This window comes from Bubalus bubalis, chromosome 10 (genome assembly GCF_019923935.1).
Source record: "Bubalus bubalis isolate 160015118507 breed Murrah chromosome 10, NDDB_SH_1, whole genome shotgun sequence".
Taxonomy (NCBI): domain Eukaryota; kingdom Metazoa; phylum Chordata; class Mammalia; order Artiodactyla; family Bovidae; genus Bubalus; species Bubalus bubalis.
Genome location: NC_059166.1, coordinates 43776169 through 43796040, shown reverse-complemented (window position 1 = coordinate 43796040; position 19872 = coordinate 43776169). Strand labels below are relative to the sequence as shown.

The window sequence follows — 19872 nt, the reverse complement described above, 5'->3', positions numbered from 1 at the left end:
GAAACGGCACAGGAGACAGCAGGGCACAAGTGCCTGTTCTCAGACTCAGAATCCTGCTCCCAAATGAGGTGGAGGGTTTGCCTTCTCAGTAGCTCATCACGTGCTGTTTCATGTTTCTTTTGCACTTGGTGTTCTTTCATGTATGGTCATTTTGGAGTGTCATTTTCTTTTGTTCTAGTCATTTTCAAGTGAACTCTTGTTTGTGGTCTCCATGTATCATGTATGTAGCAGGTAGACCCTGAGTGACTGTCCATGAGGGCCAGGTGGTCTAGACCTCCTTCTCTTGGCCTTCAGGTTGCTCCTGAGGCGTCCTTTCAAAAGACACCTTGGAAACTCTAGTCTCAGTTCATAGTGTGATTCATCAGTTCACCCTGTGATAGGTTGGTTTCCATTGAGTGTTTTAGTTAGTTTATTTTTATTTTCAGCAAGCTGTATATATGTATGTTCATTTTCGCCATCATTTGAAACATTTATTGACTTCACCGGCCAATATGCCTTCAGTTTTAAATGAACAAGGTTTTTTCTTAAAGCGCCCAGACTAATTTGAAATATAAAGCCATTTTTTTCATGAATTCAGTTCACTGAGCTAGTTACTAGTTGTAGTAATTGTAACAGGTGGCTCTTCAATGGCATTCCTGTGCCTGTGTTCACTCACTTAGCTGTCTTAACAACCTGTTCATTATTCCCATTTACACAAGGGACCTGAGGCTCACAAGGATTAAGTGCCTTGTTCAAAGTAATGGCTAGTCTGTGACTTGAACCCAGCATTCTGCCTGAGCATCTACCTTCTTAATCATTACTCTGCTGCCTCAGTTAGCTTTGGATCCCATTTATTCCCTCATCTTTAAGACTAGCTATTTTATTTAAATAGTATTTGTATTTTGCTTAATTTCTCAACATTCCGCTGCTGACATTCTGGCTCATCGTCCTCTGCCTAGTCCAGTGTAGGGCTTTCATCTTTCCTTCTCCTCCTGCCTCTCTTCCATTTGGTAGATGGATGTGATTCTGTGATAGTGTAATCAGATTACATCACTCTCTTCCTCACTGACTTCAGTCCATGTGGAAGATACTACAGACCCTTCATCATCTCTCCAGGGCACTTCTCTCTCTCCTTCCTTCAGCTCTGCTGCCTTGCCAACCACAGTCCCCTCCGTGTTTCTGTTTCCTCTGTCACCTCCCCTGCCACCCAGGGGTATTTACTTAGCCAAACCCTTTCTTGTTTGATTGCCTTCAAATTCCCATCTTTAACACATCACAGCTAAAGTACTAAAATTCTTCTTTCACCCCCTCTGCTTTCATTTTATCTACTGGCATACCAGTTTCTACTGGATATTTTATACTAGTGGGTATCTTCCTCTGCTGTCTTTTTGGTTAGATTGTAAGCTCCTGAGGGGCAAGAGCTGGTGGGTCTTGTTTACTCAGTGCTGAACCCTAGAGGTGCTCAGCAAATCTCAGTGAAATGAATGGAATAAAGGAATGTTTTTACTAATTAATGGGTCAGTGCTTGCTGGGAAGCGAAGTTAAGTTCCTGAAGTTGTCATACTTTCTCTGAAATCGGACTCTTCCATGTAGATGCTCAGTTTCAGGGCACTGGGTTTCGCTTTTCCCATTGTTCCTCCTCAGGCCAGTGAGTAAATAGTATCCATGATTCTCCAATTGTACTTGCTTGTTTCGAAACATTTTGATACTGTTTCCGACCTCAAATTATATTTCTTGGAAACAAAATTGAGGTTATCATCCTTGAATTGAAGTATTTAGTATCCTAGGCTGAAGAAAATTGTATGCTTGATCTTGTCTAATCTTCCAGAATGATTAGTGCTGCTTGGGCAACTTATCTTAAATCTAGCCAGAGCAGTGTTTCTTGACTCTTATTAACCTCTCCCCACCCCCAGTAGTAAATTAAATTTTAATTTAAATGAATTAATTCCCTAATTCCCCAACCAGAAAAATAAAATGCTAAGAAATAAAAGAGAATCTTAATACTCAGAAATAAATAGTTGAGCCTTGGAAGGTCACAAACCATTGCAATGTCTTAAAAAATTTTTTTTTTTTACTGTCCCCCTCCCCCAATTTTTAATATCTTTGGGAGCAGTCTCTTCCTCCACCCCACCATTGACAAGGCATGATGTTAAAGTAAGTACAAGATGCTTAAGTAAATCAATTTCGGATGTTATATTTTTTCCTAAAATATCTCAAAAACATTTTGGTCACTCTTAATAAAATACAGTTTATCATTAAATATACATGATGATTATTTAAATGTGTTAGTAAAATAAATGACATGCCTCTCACTACCCAGTTTAGAATTTCAGATTTTTTCATAATTTGGTTATCTAATGATTACCTTTAGCATAGACCCTTCAAACAACATGGGGAAAAAATAGATCATAATTTAAAACTTTAACATAGATTTTAAGTATTTTGCTATTGTTTCTGATTTTGATGTAGAAGAAATCTTACACCTATTCCTGTTTTCTTAGGTATGCTTCCTGGTTTCTGTTAGCTTCAGAAGTTTGTGAATCACATATCTGCCTTTTGTTTCAGTTACAAGCCAGTGGACCATAAGCTTATTTGGCTGCCTTTACGGGAGGCATTTGAAGAACTCTTTGTTCAGACATTTTCGAAGAAGCAGAACTTTACGTTCTTGGGACACATTCAGACGTGTTACAGGCAGAAACGGTGGCAAGATCTCCTGAAGCTAATGCAGCATGTGCACAAGTCGGCTGTCAACAAGGCTGGGGCAGAGAGTGAGACTGGTAGGTGGCAGCCCAGGCTGCCAGTGGGAGGTCAAGGCGGGAGTCTAGTGAGCAGAATTAGGAGAAGAGTTTGGGGCAGAATGATGCAATACGAATTAGGGATTGCTGGGACTTGGGGCAAACATGACTAATTCTGAAGTATTGTTGCTCCTGGGATTCAGCAAGATTTCTATAAAAGTCAGTGGTTGGTGGTGTTGATGTACAGGTACCACTTAGTGGTTAGTAAGTCACATATGCTTAGAAGAGGTTATTTCAAGAAAACTGGATTCCACAGTGAATGGGGCTTTTTGTGGCTTAGTCTCTACTTTCTCATCTATAAAGTAGGAATAGTGAGAATAAATGAGTTACCTAATGCATATGCATATAAATGAACTGGCTAATATAGTGACTGCATATGGTTGGCATTGTGTAAGCATTTGGACTTAATTTTTTACACTTCTAAGATGTGATTTTTGTGTGTGTTGTGTTAATTATGTGGTGTTTTAAGTTATATATATTATGACTCAAAATGTATTTTTAATTCTTGTCTTTATTCTTCTCTAGGGTCACTACTAAAAGAGAAGTGGGAAGCATTTGGTCTTAGCCTCAACCATGCCCAACAACAGATGAAAATGACTGAGAATGCCCTATTGTTTGCATTCGTAGAGGTATTTTGCTTTGATTGTTTAGGTTAAGGGAATGTTGATTTGATGCAAAATGCAAGTTAAAGAGGCTACCTTTCTGTCTTCTCTTCATGTTGACATTTTAGGGCTTGTTGTTTAAAACAGTAAACACTTAATGAAAGAATTCTTTGGAGGGGGTTAAATGTCTTCTTATAGATGTGATAGTCTTTTTTATATAATTTAAGTTTTTAAATTAACTTTGGCTGTGCTGGACCTTCACTGCTGCCCAGGCTTTTCTCGAGTCGCAGCGATGGGGGCTCCTCTCTAGTTGCAGTGCTCAGGCTCCACATTGTGGTGCCTCTCTTGCTGTGGAGCACAGCTCTAGCTGCAAGGCCTCGGTTGCTGTGGCTCCCAGGCTCTAGAGCGCAGGCTCAGTACTTATGGTGCAAGGGCTTAGTTGCTGTGTGGCATGTGAGATCTTCCCGGGTCAGGGATCAAACCCGTGTCTCCTGCATTGGCAGGTGGACTCTTCTCCACAGAGCCCCCTGGGAAGCCCAAAATTATAGTGTTCATGAGCACTGTTGTTATTATTTTGTAGGATGCAGTTGAGGATAATTTGTGAATTTTTATTGTTTTATAGCTGTGTTTGTATATGTGGGTGGGAGGTGGATTTGGATCCATTCATGTGGGGCTATATTTTTTATTCCAGTGCATGAGTAGTTGTACTGTTTTCTGTCCTGTGACCTTGCAGGATCAGTGTAATTGAATATTTGTGACTTAAAGTTTTTTTTATATTATTATTAAAGAAAATCGCGATAGTCTTCAGACCTCTCACCCTAAGGGTGATGCAAGAATCTTACTTGAGATGATGTCTTAATGAGAGAGAGGTCCCTTAACCATATATCTGTTGTTGTGGAGAATTTAGATATCAGCACTTCATCTTATTATAATTGTTTCTAAAATAACCAATGAAATTATCAAGTGCTGTCAGAATAGGGTTTATACCTATTTCATGACTTGGCATCACACTGAAGTTCCGTACATTTGGTCTGTTTTTTTTTTTTTTTTTACTTATAGAAGATTCTTTATTAGGATCACCGTGAAAGCAAAAGTATAAAGCACTTAAATAACACTAAAACAGTTCAGTTTCTGATATGTCAGTTGAATGGATTATAAGGTTTGTTTTTCAGTGCTTTTGAAAATAGAACTTCAAGAGATAAAATCAGAAGGAGAGGTTCATTTTGACATTCTTCAGAAACTGTGAAGGCTCTATTACAAGTACTGCACACTCTTGGTCATTTATCTTTTCTTGGTGTACTTACTTATAGCCTCACCCTGTGTTTATTTTGGTTGCTTTTAGTAGCCATTTGGATGCTTTTAAACATCTGAATACATTGTAGGTTTTTATTTACCTCACCACCCATATAATGCAGTGATCTAGTTTATTGCATCTCACTCTTAGGCTCAAAGATATTTCTTTGACCTTTTTGGACATTTGAAAAAAGTTAGCTTGACCTTTGCTCTGGCAGCCAGTTGGCACCATTGGCATCAAAGCATAAGCTCATCAGGCAGGAGCAGTTTGCCTCTGCCTCTGCTCTAACCCTGCTCTCATAACTGCTGTTGGTGAGTATGTCTGCATCTGAAATGGATCCCTGACATTTGATTTCATCTTCTAGGGTACATTAGCTCAGGCCGTGAAGAGAGGAGAGTGGATTTTGTTGGATGAGATTAACCTGGCTGCTCCAGAAACGTTAGAATGTCTGAGTGGTTTACTTGAAGGCTCCTCTGGCTCCCTGGTGTTGTTGGATCGAGGAGACACAGGTAGCTCTCGATCCTCCTGGGGCTGGACTTGACGTGAGGCCTTTTGACCTCTTTAAAGTAGTATTCTTTCAGTTAGGCAGATTGCATGGGCCTCTCAGTGTGATTTATTTATTCTGTAGATAGTAATTTTATGCAGAGTCTTACTGTTAAGTGTTACAGGAATGAAAAAAATAAAATAATTTGTCAAAGCATTTGGATAGTGGGTAATAAAGCATGCTCACTCAATGACAAAATACACACTGGTGAGTAGGTGATGAAACATAAATAGCATGGACAGCCACACCATAAGAGATGGCAGAATGGCAGCCTAAAATTAGGTTGTATACATAGATCTGGAAACTGATTTCAGTGGGGTTTCACCAAAGGCAGAGATGGTTGAGCAGCCAGTAGTACCACCCTTGCTGAGCCTTGAGACAGAGTGATTCACCCGGGGGCTCAGTGGAGTTAGTCTTCCCCCATCACTTACTGTTACAAGTTATTGAGAAGTTATAGTTTTCTTTTAACAGAACCACTGGTTCGTCACCCCGACTTCCGTTTATTTGCATGTATGAATCCAGCAACTGATGTAGGCAAAAGAAATCTCCCACCAGGAATAAGAAACAGGTAAGGGGACATGGCCTAGTACCTGTAGACAGTTTTAAAATTAAGTTCTCTTGATTTATTGATTGGTAGTAGTAACATAATCAACCCTCATAATAATGCTTGAAATTTCTTGACTGCTGATAGAGGAATCTTCTTATTTGTCATATTTTTCTTTGTATAGTTGGTAGGAATACAGAAAACTCCAGAACACTAGGGAATTTTTTCCTTTGGGTTGTTAATTTGACATTTAATGTTAATCCATTTGATGACTCATGGATATTGTTGAAAACAAGAATCTTTCCTTCTTCAAATAGCCCTTTGGCTATTAGAAAATCTTCATATAAGGAAATAACAGTATCTCATATAACGTGCATCTTAGGATGAGTCCTTTTGGATCAGGCTAATGATTTGTAAAAGGACATTAAGTTTCACTTTTCATCATTAAACACTGAGTAACAGGGGAAAGATTTTTATGTGTGTAGCACTGGGAAAAGATACATGAGCTTGTTGTTGGTAACCTTCTGTTGAATCTGAGTTTTAAAATAGTGTTAAAACTTTATTAAATCTCTTTCCACATTATAAAATAATAAAATAGTAATAATATAATAAAAACCTGGGCAAATTTTATCAACCATGAGTTGTATTTTCCTTTGCTACAACTATTAATTTTTGACGTTGAGGGGACTTTGTTGTTGTTGTATGTACTTTTTGTTATATGTAGTTGTGATCAAGAACACATTCTGAGATTAAGGATGTGTGTTCAGTCACTCAGTCGTGTCCAACTCTTTTGCAACCCCATGGACTGTAGCCCGCCAGGTTCCTCTGCCCATGGAATTTCCCAGGCAAGAATACTGGAGCAGGGTTGCCATTTCCTACTCCAGGGGATCTTCCCAACACAAGGATCAAACTTGCATCTCCTGTGTCTCCTGCATTGGCAGGCAGATTCTTTATCACTGTGCCACCTGGGAAGCCCGAGAATGAGGAAGAATAAGCCTTATTTTTGTAACTGTTTTTGCAAGGGTTGTCTGATTTTTGTCTCACAGTAGTAGTAGTTATAGTGTAGATTTTGGGTAACAGTTACGTTATTTTCTATTTTATTATGATCAATCTGTATCCCAAGTTGAAAGGCTTTCACAATTCATATTACAAGTGGGTAAAATGAGTTGACATAACTTTTGTCTTGTGTTTTTGTTTGTTAAGATACATGTATTAACTTCCTCAATATGGCAATAATGGAATAATTGTCTTACAGGTTCACAGAACTTTATGTAGACGAATTAGAAAGTAAAGAAGACTTACAGATTCTTATTGTGGATTATCTGAAAGGCTTGAGTGTGAATAAGAACACAGTACAAGGAATCATAACGTGCGTTCTCTCTGGTTTCTCTTTATAAACTTTTCCTCTGAACAGAAAAATATGTGTCTCATGCATATAAATTTTCTTCTTTTGCTTCTAACAAGAGAAGACTGATGGAAGGATTATTTAGACTTTATTTTTAAAGCTGGAAACTATGGACTCCCTTGGATTTTCCTAAGGGAGCTATTGAGTTGGCCAAAAAGTTCGTTTGGGTTTTTCTGTAAGATGGTAGAGAAAAACTCAAATTTTTTGGCCAACATAGTACATACAGAGCTTATAAATCACTGCCTATGAAAATATGTAACAGATAATACTCTCCTAATTACTTCTGTATTCACAGCTGAGAGTTTGAGTCCTTGGAGGATTCAAATTCTTTGAGGAGATATAAATAGTATTTTGATTTGCCTTGGTGAAATCCTTTGTGCAGTTTGCATGTTAGCCATAGAAGGGGGGAAAGCTTGATATAATTGATTGGGTCTGATTTGGAATTAATAGGGCTTAGCTGAATGATCTATAGAGTGGTGGTATGGCTTGGTACTTTTAATTTGAGTCTCTCTCCTCTTTTCTGCATGCCATTTGGAGAGGGTATAATCTTTGTATCAGACACCCTGGATTCTGGTGCTGGCTGTGTCAGACTAATTCTGTCACCTGGGGCATGTCACTTAATTTTCTCTGTGACCTCTAAAATGAAGCATACATTACGCGAAGGTTTTGAAGTTAGATCATGTTAGTGTTTTACTTTGCTTTTTGTGCTTTGTTCCTTTTTTTTTTTTAATACGAATAGTTATTGAGTGGCTTAGGTGCTAGGAGTACAGCTGTAAATAAAACAGAATCTTTGTTCTTTTCATGGAGCTTTAATTCTGCAGGTGAAGATAACCAATAAATAAAGAGAGATGTACTGTTATTTTTGGTTGTGATAAGTGAAGAAAAATAACCCATAAAATGTCAGTTAGAAAATAATATGTGGAGCCCTGTTTTAAATAGGTTAGTCAAGGAGACATTTGTCAAAGGGCTTTGGAATGGTTTGTCACACCACATTTTAAAATCTGAGCACTTTTTGTTAGCCAAGAATAGTACAAATATTCAGAAAGCTGGGGATAAAGCAGTGTGGCTCTTATACGTGCTGGTAGTACAAGAGGTGCATGTTCCATATATAAAAACTCACTCTGGAATGTAGATTCTTTCTACAAAAGAAAGGATATCTAGCTAGATTGAAAGGAGGCAAGCCAGATCCCATTTGGGCAAGAACCTGAGTTTTATCTCTGACACACATTTGGTTACAGTTGATTTTGTGGTATCTGCTTATGGATTATCATGAATTTTTGAGTTTTGCATTTGATGTTTGCATCTGGAATTTCTTCTATCTTGTCATCTTCTGAACTTCTAAAGTATGTGGTAATGAAAATAGACATGGTCACCGATTATCAGTCTTTTTACGACTTTGTCATTGTTGGTTATAGCCATATCTGTAGACTTTAAAATACACCATGACTTTTGTTCTCTATGTGCTTGGCCATCACCACTAGAGTTTATACAGAGATTTCACTTGACTCTCATATTAAAGCCAACTCTGGAACCCTGTGTTAGGATTCAAAAGATTCTTGCTAAGTACCTCTTAAATCTCCCTGTCTTTTCCTTAAGAGTCAGAGATTTCTCACCTCTCCTCTTTCCATCCTGAAAGAAACTGATCCGTCTTCATTTTATTATTTTTGATGGCAAGTTTTATGTAAGCTTGGCCACTTAATCTATAAAAATGACTCTTGACCCTTCTGTAGAAGAAACAGGAACAACAGCAAAATAATAACACTTATTGGTTACTGAAATAAATCTGAACTGCTTCCTCTTTGTAGCTTCTACACCGCTGTGAGGAAAGAGTCTGGAACAAAATTGGTGGACGGGACTGGCCATAGACCTCACTATAGCCTTCGGACTCTGTGTAGGGCCCTGCGATTTGCAGCTTCCAATCCATGTGGCAACATACAGCGGTCGCTCTATGAGGTCTGTGTACAGTCTGTGTGGCGGGGAGCTTGGGGGTGGGCATGCCCTGGGGAGGGAGGCATGGGGATGCAGGTGCCTGCTCTGTGTGTGCTTCAGTCAGACTAGCCCAGAATGTTTCATCCTGGAACTCTCACCTAACCATCTGCCTTTTTCTACCGTTGTAACACGTTTAAAAGTTGTTTTGCACACCAGCACCACTCAAGAGGTTAAATTGTGTTCTTGGAATAAGTTGGCCTCTTATTATAGAAGGATAACTACTGTTGTGTATATTTGTGTTTTTTTTCTAGGGCTTTTGTTTGGGTTTCTTAACACAACTTGACAGGGCATCACACCCAGTGGTTCAGAAGCTCATTTGTCAACACATTGTCTCTGGCAACGTAAAAAGTCTGCTGAAGCAGGTAGGTTCTTTTTTAATCTTTTTCTAAACGTTTATGTATTTGGCTTCGCGGTGTCTTTGTTGCTGTGTGCAGGCTTTCTCTAGTTGCTTTCTCTAGAGCAGGGGCTACTCTTGGTTGCAGCGCACAGACTCACTGCAGTGGCCTCTCTTGTTTCGGAGCACAGGCTCTGGGTGCGTGGGCTCTAGAGCACGGACCCAGGAGTTGCGGTGTGTGGACTTAGTTGCTCCACAGCAGGTGGTATCCTCCAAGACCAGGGATGGAACCTGCGTCTCCTGCCTTGGCAGGGGGATTCCTATACACTGTACCACTAGGAAAGTCCTCTTTTTTGGTTTTTGATGTAACATAAATGAAAGGCAGAAATATCAGATTGTTAGCTGTTTGGGTTTTTTTGTTGTTTTTTTTTTGCGAAACTTGTTTCTGTTTATAAAAGCAATCAGTTTATCCCACAAAATTTAAACATTAGATGGTATCTTAGTGTTTAAGATAGTACCTTAGGTGGTGAAAAGTCATGGTAATCCTGCTCTTTGGAAATTTAAGCCCTATAGATTGTCCTTTCCTTCTAAATCATATATGTGTGTGTGTGTATATATATATATGTTAAAATAATTTTTATATATCAAATTCTGATATTTGTGTGTGTGTGTAGCTTTAGCAAGGTAAATTCTAATACAGGCATACTTCACCGTATTGCATTTTGCTTTAATGTACGTCCCAGATACTGCAGTTTTTACAGATTGAAGGTTTGTGGCAACCCTATGTTGTCAGTTGATGGTGAGCATTTTTTCGCAATAGAGCATTCTTAAATTTAGGTATGTACATTTTTTTAGACACATTATTGCATGCTTACTAGATTGTAGTACAGCGTAAACATAACTTTCATATTCACTGAGAAACCAAAATTTTGTGTGACTGTCTTTATTGCAATGTTGACTTTATTGCCATGGTCTGGAATTCAACCTGGAAAATCTTTAGGGTATGCCTGTATATATCAGGGTATGCCTGATATAGAGTATGCCTGTATATACCCACTTATAACATTATAAGTGTTATAACGGAGACCATCTCATAAGAATGTTCTGTAGCTTCCTTCTTAGTCTAACTATATCCTAGATGTATTTTTATGTCTGTACCAGAAATCACTGTGAGTGACATGCTTTCTGATTGTCACTTAGCATTTCATCAGAAGCTTACACCATAATTTATTTGCACACCTCTCTTTTGATCAGTGGTTGGACTTTTTTCCCTCCTTTCCTTTTTGTTTTTCTATTACACATGATTACCATTTCAGTTCGACAAAGGTAATTACAGAATGCATGGGACTGAAGGAGGCTGATAGAAACTGGCTCACGAAATGTCTTGTTCGCATGTCAGTTGCTCTCACTTTAGGAAGAAAGGGCCATTGGGACTTGGGAGTACTTGGATTCAATGTTTTTTCCTTTTGAAAAATTATACAAGTAACACATGAATATATACTTTGGGTAAACTGTGAAAACATTGAGAAAAGACTCAAGCTTGCTTTGGTTATCACAATACAATTCCCCTGCACTTATTTTTTGTATGTGTTCCTCATGATTACACATGATGGAGGCTTAACAGTTCTTTTTTCTTGCTGCTCTTCTGCCTGACTGAGGAGTCCTTAAAAGCAGTGCCTACAATTATGGCTTCAAGTCAGGAGGCTAAAAGAGCACTTTTCTGTAGCTGTATTTGTGACCACCACTTTGCCATTCTTATGGATCAAAAAGGGTCGTTTTGTATAAATCAGCTTAACTTCCACCACATCTTCAAAAGATTGTGCCTTTACTACAATATTATTCTTAACAAATTAGTTTCTCTGGGGGGTTGCTTTTATATTTAATGTCTTCCAGGGGATCCAGAATTTAGTGGTGTAACCCCCCACCCCCCCACCGCAGTACAACACTGGCCTTGTTTGGGGAATGTGGTTTATATGAAACACATATTTTTGACCAAAATACTTGATTAGAGAGAGGATTTTAGTAGATGCGAGAAGAGAACTGAGTCATAAACTATCTGAGAAATTATTTTGATTTAAGTTCCCCCCAAATCTACCTATCCCTACCTGAATTTTAAGACCAGTACATGTCACCATTTTGTTCTCATCCCTCAAAGTAATTTTATTTTCATGTTCATCTGTGGATTTTAATGTTGAAAGCATCCAGAAAAAGGCAGCATTCTTGGTGACAGTTCACTTCCCACTCTTACACCCCTCTCTGAGAGAATACCATAGCTGTCGTGGGACCGTGGTTTATTTCTCTGACCCTTGTGTCTTTCAGCCTATTCCAGAACCGAAAGGAGGTAGGCTTATCCAGGTGGAAGGCTACTGGATTTCAGTGGGAGACAAGGAGCCTACAATAGACGAGACATACATCCTCACGTCTTCCGTCAAGCTGAATCTGAGAGACATAGTCCGAGTGGTCTCTGCAGGGTGTGTGGATCTTTCCTCTCACTGCTCTGATGTCTTACCAGCATAGTATTTGCTCAGAGGCTAGTCCTGCTTCCTTAACTTTCAAAGAGCTTTCCTGTTACTCATTCGCTGAGTGAATAATTACTTTCTAAAGTCAATTGTGCCACTTTTCACCTGGCACAAAGCACCATTTCTAGTTGTACCATTTGGTGGGAGCAGTACCTGTGCAGATAATTTTCGCCATTATTAAGATTGCCTTTAGTATTTTGCTGATGGATACTCATCACCTATTATTTGTTAAGCAAGTAGTAGCTAGTCCTACTCACAGGTTCTTACTAGTGCAAGAGGGGCTGGAATTACTTTCTTCAGTAGTTTCTCAGTAGCTGTTTTTACATAGAAACTGCTCAGGGCTTAAGAAATACTCCATTCATAGTGCATAGGTGTATAAAAATGTTCTCTTAGGATATTAAATGTTTAGGTCATTTTTTAAAAACTGCTACATGATTTAATTCTGGTTTTTGTCTTTTTCTAAATTGCTTTACTGGTTGATCTTTTAAAGAACCTATCCGGTGCTGATTCAGGGAGAGACATCAGTGGGTAAAACAAGCCTGATCCGGTGGCTGGCCGCAGCTACTGGTAACCATTGCGTGCGTATTAACAACCATGAGCACACGGATATTCAGGAGTATATCGGTTGTTACACATCTGACTCCTCAGGGAAGCTTGTGTTTAAAGAAGGTAGGATTATTATTCTGTTCCATGGATTTCCTCAAGCAGTCTTTAGCCTTTTCAGTTGAGGCACATGGACGCCCTAACGGCTGTTTTTTCTTCCTCCCTGGGCTCTATGACAGATGAGTGGTGATGGTTAGGGCTGATGCTTCCTTTGGGCCACACTCATCTTGTCAACTGTAGACAGGACTAGGGCTCAGTTTTGAAGAGTGTATGTTTCCTTGATATTTAACACCACAAATGATTTTGGGACATGACTAGCTACGAGAATAATTTGCTTTGAAATTTAATAATAATCTAGGATTTGTTGATTGGTATATAACACTTTGGACCAATTTATGCACTGATTCTCATTATTTGTTTCCCCGAAGGTGTTCTTATTGATGCTATGAGGAAGGGCTATTGGATTATTTTAGATGAGTTAAATTTGGCCCCCACCGATGTGTTAGAGGCACTGAACAGACTGCTGGATGATAACCGTGAATTGCTCATAACAGAAACACAAGAAGTTGTCAAAGCACATCCTCGCTTCATGCTCTTTGCTACCCAGAATCCCCCGGGACTCTACGGAGGCAGAAAGGTGTGTAGCACTTGCCCCTTTTCTCCTGTTTGTCACCACATCGTGTAAGTCTTCTTGGTAAGACTGTGTTTTTACCTCTTTTGAAGGATTTTTCTTTTTATAGTGAATAACAGAGCCTCCACTTTGGAAATTAGATGCAAAGGCCCTCTATCATGTCGTTCTGTGCATGTTTCCCAGGTGCTTTCTAGAGCCTTCAGGAATCGGTTTGTGGAATTGCACTTTGATGAACTGCCTAGTTCTGAGTTGGAGACAATCTTGCATAAGCGGTGTAGCTTGCCACCATCCTACTGCGGCAAGTTGGTGAAAGTCATGCTGGACCTTCAGGTACTCCACCCCTCCATCACCTAGTGACAAATGGACTGTGCTGGTCAGATTTGGTAAATAGAATCTGAGGCCTCCTAGGGTAGAAACAGCAGTCCGTCCTTCCTTTTATTATTTTTTTCTCAGAGTAAGGATCTTATCTTTAACATGCATTCCATTAATATTCATTTTTTGGGTTTTGTTTTATAATTCGGCAATTTAATAACATTAAAATTTTTCTGATAATTGTATATGATGACATTCCCTACTTGTGGATAATATTGAAACATTTACTAAGGTTGGAATTTGGCATTGACAAAGTGCAGTTTTCGTTTTTTAAATGGATAAAATAATCCTTGAATGGACCTAACTAAAGAGATCCATCCTTGTTGTGTGACTTTTCTTGTGAACTGTACAAAGCTACAGGGTTTTTTTCTTTTTCTTTTTTTAAGACTATCCCATTTATTTTGGGGAGTTAAAAGTGGGTTTTGTCAGAATTAAACATTTTTTAATCACTCCCTAAAAAGCTAATAACTGCCACTCTTACTACTGTGGTCCTACACTATGGGATTACTTTTCCTGCATGTTTGCCACTTCTTGTATTATTTTTTTGTAATCTTTTCCTATGTGATTAATCTTTTCCTTTGGGAGCCTAAATTTGTTAGGAATTCTGTACTTTGTGCTTGCCATCACCCTTTTTCATTTGTTTTGGTGCTCTAACAGTCCTATCGCAGAGGTTCTTCAGTGTTTGCTGGAAAGCAAGGCTTCATCACCCTCCGTGATCTGTTTCGGTGGGCTGAGCGATACAGATTGGCTGAGCAGACGGAGAAGGAGTATGACTGGCTGCAGCACTTAGCCAACGATGGTATGCTCTCAGCACATGCTCTCCGACTGTTAACTTAGGGTGGATCACAAGCTATGTTGTTAAATCTTGCTCAAATTGTGGTCAGTATATACATTTTACTGGGCATTGCAGGAACAGAGCCTTTGTCCCTCAAGTCTAGACTGCTGTTATTAGCATCCTTTTTCTGCAAGGCCTCTGTTCTGTTACATTTTGGTTGCTAAGGTTTTCTCGCTCGTACCTTCATGTAGCCACCTGTGGGAGTCAGGGTATGGACATAGTGCCATTAGGAGTTTAGGCAGGAGGTTGGTGGTTCTTTGTGCACCATTTCCCTCCAGTGTGGTGACCATGCAGAATCCTGCTTATGCCTTAGAAACTTGCAGAAAACTGACAGATTAGATGATACCAGAGTTCTAAGAGAAGGCGGTCATGTCATCTGAGACTCAGATTTCGTCATTTTGATATAATCAATTGGAAGAATTTGTATGCTCCTTTCCATGAAAGCCTTTCAGAATCTTCTGATTTGAGAGGTCTTGGTGAGTCATTAATAGGGTGACTAATAAGCATGGAGAAGAAATAAAACTAACCCATGGGAGTTGCATTTGCTCTTCTTAACTGGTAAAGAATAGAGGAAGGAACATTCTTTTTTTTCCCCATCGAGGTATAACAAAATATAACAGTAAAATGGGGGAGGTGCTATATTATTTCATGTAAAGCTCAGTGTATTTTTATATATGTGGATATACATATGTAAATCACCACCTCAGCTAAGATTTAGGATATTTCTGTTAATACTTCCTCGGAAGATTCCTTCATGGCTCTTGCCAGTCTTAACTCCTGGAGGTAACCACTCCTCTGATGTCTGTCACCAGTGATAGATTCTGCCTGAGCTTCTGCTTCGTCTAAACAGTATCATGCAAGTGTGTGCTCTTGTGTCTGGCGAATTTTCACTCAACCTCATGTGAGATTCAACCATGCTGTTTTGTGTATCAGAACTTCATTCCTTTTAAATTATTACTGTGTTGTAACCCAGTGTGTGGAGATATCATATGTTTATCCGTTCTCTTATTGATGGACATGGGGATCATTTCTACTTTTTAGCTATTAGAAACAAAGCTGCTCTCAACATTCCTGAATGTCTTTTATTGCCCATAAGTTCATTTGTGTTAGATTTACCTAGAGGTCATGTTGATGGAGTGAACAGTTAGTTATAGTAGGGTCTCTTTGTTTTCCAAAGTAGGTCTTCAGGTTTCCTCTTCACAGCAGCTAATGCTCCATACTCTCAGCGTTCCTTGGTATTAACACTAGACGTTTCCTTTTTTTTTTTTTTCCAAGGTTTTATGCTTCTGGCAGGCCGAGTCAGGAAGCAGGAGGAGGTGGTTGTGATTCAAGAAGTCCTTGAGAAACATTTCAAGAAAAAATTATGTCCTCAATCGCTCTTCTCCAAAGAAAATGTCCTAAAATTGCTGAGTGAGTAGGCCATCATATCCCAAGGAAAATGAATTGAGTTGTACTCGTATTGGAACCTAAACATGTACTCTGCCTTTGATAGGTAAATTGTCTGCTCCGATATCCACCTTGGAATCTAAGTTCAGCCACATCGTGTGGACCGAGGGCATGCGGCGACTGGCAATGCTGGTGGGAAGAGCATTGCAATTCGGTGAACCAGTGCTGCTGGTTGGAGACACAGGGTAAAGTCGAGTTCCATAGAGTTCATGCAGCACTTGCCCTTCTGGATGAGAGACTCGGTAGGGTGCTGGTGTTTGGGGGAAGGGCTCTCTGAGGCAGAGGGCAGAGGCCCTGTGTTGACCAGCAGTCTCTGTGGCTTTGGTGAGGCTCTCCCCAGGGCTCCTCTCTCTTGCTGCTTGGGGTGTTTGTGGAGGTGTATTTGAAATTCACGCTCCTTGCTAATCTGGTGTGTGTCTCTCACAGGTGTGGGAAAACTACTATCTGTCAGGTGTTTGCAGCCTTGGCAAATCAGAAATTATACTCAGTCAACTGCCACTTGCACATGGAGACCTCAGACTTCCTGGGGGGGCTGCGGCCAGTGAGACAGAAGCCAAATGACAAGGTGTGTCCAGAGCAAGTGATGTTTCGTTCATCTAAAGAACTGACGGTGGCTCTGTGCAGAAGTCAGCTGAGGGCTTTTGTTCATGGTGGGGTGTTTGATTCCCAATTTGATATCTTATCTTCATATTTTCACTGGTCTACATGGGGGCTCCATGAGCACCCTGTTACACAAGTTCTGTTCCTTGACCTGTATTTTCTGCAGAAGGACCCTTTCACTAGAGGACACGTGCTGGCTACCTGTGTATTGTCTTGTGGAGCTACTGACTCTTTAACCCGCTTCTTTTCCAAATTGTAGGAGGAAATTGACACTTCAAGACTCTTTGAGTGGCATGATGGGCCTTTGGTTCTGGCCATGAAGGAGGATGGCTTTTTCCTTTTAGATGAGATCTCGTTGGCTGATGACTCTGTCCTAGAAAGACTCAACAGGTACACACGTGTAAGAGGTTTGCCCTGTGTTTGATGCTTTTGCTGGTCTGGGTTTTACAGATACTAATCCTTGTGCACGGTAATGTTCTTCATAGGTCTGTTGAAAATGTTTGAAAACGATGATGAGCAATTGCTCTTTTAGGCTTTAGCACTCAGTTTCTTCTTTAAGAGACCTAGTTCTTCTGTTTAGGTGTTAATAATCAGAAAGATAGGACTATGGGATACTAGGGCTAAAACAAACGAGCCCAAGTTAGAACCTTTTTTTAAGGCAAATTATTACATGGCCATTGATTTTTTTTTTTTCTTCAAAGAAATAGAATCAAAATCCTAGGTGTTATTCCTGTAAGGCCTTTCAGTACCCCAGGACAGGACCCTTACCCTCCACTCAGACCTGGCTGGCTGCGCAGCCCCTAGCCTCATATTGGTGTTGGATGTGAGAGCCTGTGCTTAAGTAAGAAATCAGGCCTCTCTGGAAACATTTAAGCAAAGGTTGGACTGCTGATTTTCCAGAAGAGAAAGGAAACTCATGCATCAGAAAAGGTGACAAATGAACATTCCCAAAGAATATGGATGCACAAATACCAAAATCTGATCAGATAAGGCAGTTTAAGGATTTTCTTAAAGCCTTGAATAAGCTTACAGAAACCTGCTTTTTGGACTGTTAACGACTTCAGGCAGGACAAGAAAAGTAAAACCTGAAGTGAACTCACCTGTTTGGAACATGGCTTCCAGAAATTTTTTAAATGACAAGAAAAATATGCATGAGATTTCAGGAATATCCTGTCTGGTAGAATGAGGCCCTGGCAACCAAGGCAGGACATCTTGGGCATCACGTGGAGTCCTGATGGATGGACCCCTGATGATCGAGTGCCAGCAGCGATTGCACTGGAAGTGAGAGTGGTTCACCTAAGATCCCCTGAAAGCAGTAGCCACTGTGGGAACCAACCATCTGTCATGACTCTTTGGCAGATACAAAGCACCAGTAAACAAAATTGCTGCAGACCAGGAATTACCAAAACAGAAGGTCTTGTGCAGTGAAAATAGTAAGATGCAACAGTCATTGAGACCTTAAGACTCAGCAGATTGGTCGCATGTTTAGAAAAATAAAGCATTGTTTATTTAAAGTACATGTTCAATCATGAGATAGAAAAAAAATGTATTACTAAAAGTAGGATAAATGGACATAGCAGAATAACTAGACGAAAGGACCTCAGATCAGTGTGGATCTTGATGATTAACTTTTTCTTGATTGAGATATAATGTACACGTCATGACATGTACCTGTTTTAAATGTATAATCAATAAGTTTTAGTAAATTTACCGAGTTTTGCCACCACCACAATCCAGTTTACACTTCCATCATCCCAGTAGGACCCCTACTTTGCACTTACAGTTTATATTTGATCCTCCCTCATGCTCCAGGAAACTGCTAATCTGCTTCCTGTCTGTATAGATTTGTCTTTTCAAGACATTTCATAGAAGTCATCTCTTCTGTCACTTCGCATCAGTGTTTGGAGGTCCATCCATGGGTGTAGCCTACATCATTAGCGTGCTCCTTTTTAAACGAAGATCATGGCATCCAGTCCCATCACTTCATGGGAAATAGATGGGGAAACAGTGGAAACAGTGTCAGACTTTATTTTTCTGGGCCCCAAAATCACTGCAGATGGTGACTGCAGCCATGAAATTAAAAGACGCTTACTCCTTGGAAGGAAAGTTATGACCAACCTAGATAGCATATTCAGAAGCAGAGACATTACTTTGCCAACAAAGGTTCGTCTAGTCAAGGCTATGGTTTTTCCTGTGGTCATGTATGGATGTGTTGGACTGTGAAGAAGGCTGAGTGCCGAAGAATTGATGCTTTTGAACTGTGGTGTTGGAGAAGACTCTTGAGAGTCCCTTGGACTGCAAGGAGATCCAACCAGTCCATTCTGAAGGAGATCAGCCCTGGGATTTCTTTGGAAGGACTGATGCTAAAGCTGAAACTCCAGTACTTTGGCCACCTCATCGAAGAGTTGACTCATTGGAAAAGACTCTGATGCTGGGGGGGCAGGAGGAGAAGGGGACGACAGAGGATGAGATGGTTGGATGGCATCACTGACTCAATGGACATGGGTTTGGGTGAACTGCAGGAGTTGGTGATGGACAGGGAGGCCTGGCGTGCTGTGATTCATGGGGTTGCAAAGAGTCGGACATGACTGAGTGACTGATATGATCTGATCTGATGTTGATAATACTGGATTTTTTTTTTCACTCACCTCTTGGTGGTATTTGGGTTGTTTCCTCCACTTGTGAATAATGCTGCCATGAATATTTGCATTCAAGTCACCCATTTTTAAACCAAATGTCTTAATAGGGCTTAAAGTAGAAAAAGGAATTCTTTTTCTTTTGATCAGAACTGTTGTTCCGTGACACAGGAATTAGGATAACTAGCAAAACATATTTTGAAGTTTGTCATAGGAGACCATTAACTAAAGTGAAAACGCAGCAGAGAAGATGATTTTATTTTCCTTTTTAACAACTCTGTGACCACAAAAGAGAATACAGAAGCCTTTTCTAATCTTATATTCTCGAATTTTTCTTCCAGTGTCCTTGAAGTGGAAAAGACTCTGTTATTAGCTGAAAAAGGCAACCTTGAGGACAAGGATAATGAGGTAGAGCTGTTGACAGCTGGGAAGAAATTCCGTATCTTGGCAACCATGAACCCTGGGGGCGACTTTGGAAAAAAAGAGGTAAAACTGTTGTTAAAACATCATTTTTTTCTGCCTTTTGACCTCAGCTCTCTGGCACCCATAAATATAGTATGTAAAAATTCATCTAGAATTTTATGTTGCGTAGAAACTGAATAAAAAACAAAAATCCAGAAAGATATTTCAGAGTCATTATAAGGTTGAAAAATAATTCTAACAGATAAAACATTTCCTTACTTGACATCTCCCTTTTTGTATGTGCGTGAAATTTCATTGTTTCAATCACTTTGCCTGGCTTTC

The 19872-nt window shown here is 39.8% G+C and overlaps 1 protein-coding gene and 1 pseudogene across 3 annotated transcripts in view; both read left to right on the top strand.

The window, feature by feature from the left end:
- Nucleotides 1-19872, top strand: part of MDN1 (midasin AAA ATPase 1) — a 140340-nt gene that overhangs the window by 40822 nt on the left and 79646 nt on the right. For all 3 annotated transcript variants that reach the window (XM_045161957.1, XM_045161956.1, XM_045161955.1), the window contains exons 16-32: nucleotides 2545-2756; nucleotides 3300-3403; nucleotides 5035-5179; nucleotides 5686-5782; nucleotides 7014-7127; nucleotides 8969-9116; nucleotides 9404-9514; nucleotides 11806-11957; nucleotides 12496-12674; nucleotides 13037-13245; nucleotides 13423-13569; nucleotides 14269-14410; nucleotides 15722-15856; nucleotides 15939-16077; nucleotides 16319-16457; nucleotides 16752-16882; nucleotides 19470-19614. In XM_045161957.1, coding sequence (XP_045017892.1) covers nucleotides 2545-2756; nucleotides 3300-3403; nucleotides 5035-5179; nucleotides 5686-5782; nucleotides 7014-7127; nucleotides 8969-9116; nucleotides 9404-9514; nucleotides 11806-11957; nucleotides 12496-12674; nucleotides 13037-13245; nucleotides 13423-13569; nucleotides 14269-14410; nucleotides 15722-15856; nucleotides 15939-16077; nucleotides 16319-16457; nucleotides 16752-16882; nucleotides 19470-19614 — 2449 coding nt within the window. The remainder of the gene's footprint in view (nucleotides 1-2544; nucleotides 2757-3299; nucleotides 3404-5034; nucleotides 5180-5685; nucleotides 5783-7013; nucleotides 7128-8968; nucleotides 9117-9403; nucleotides 9515-11805; nucleotides 11958-12495; nucleotides 12675-13036; nucleotides 13246-13422; nucleotides 13570-14268; nucleotides 14411-15721; nucleotides 15857-15938; nucleotides 16078-16318; nucleotides 16458-16751; nucleotides 16883-19469; nucleotides 19615-19872) is intronic.
- On the top strand, nucleotides 16894-18559 carry LOC112587449 (annotated as a pseudogene).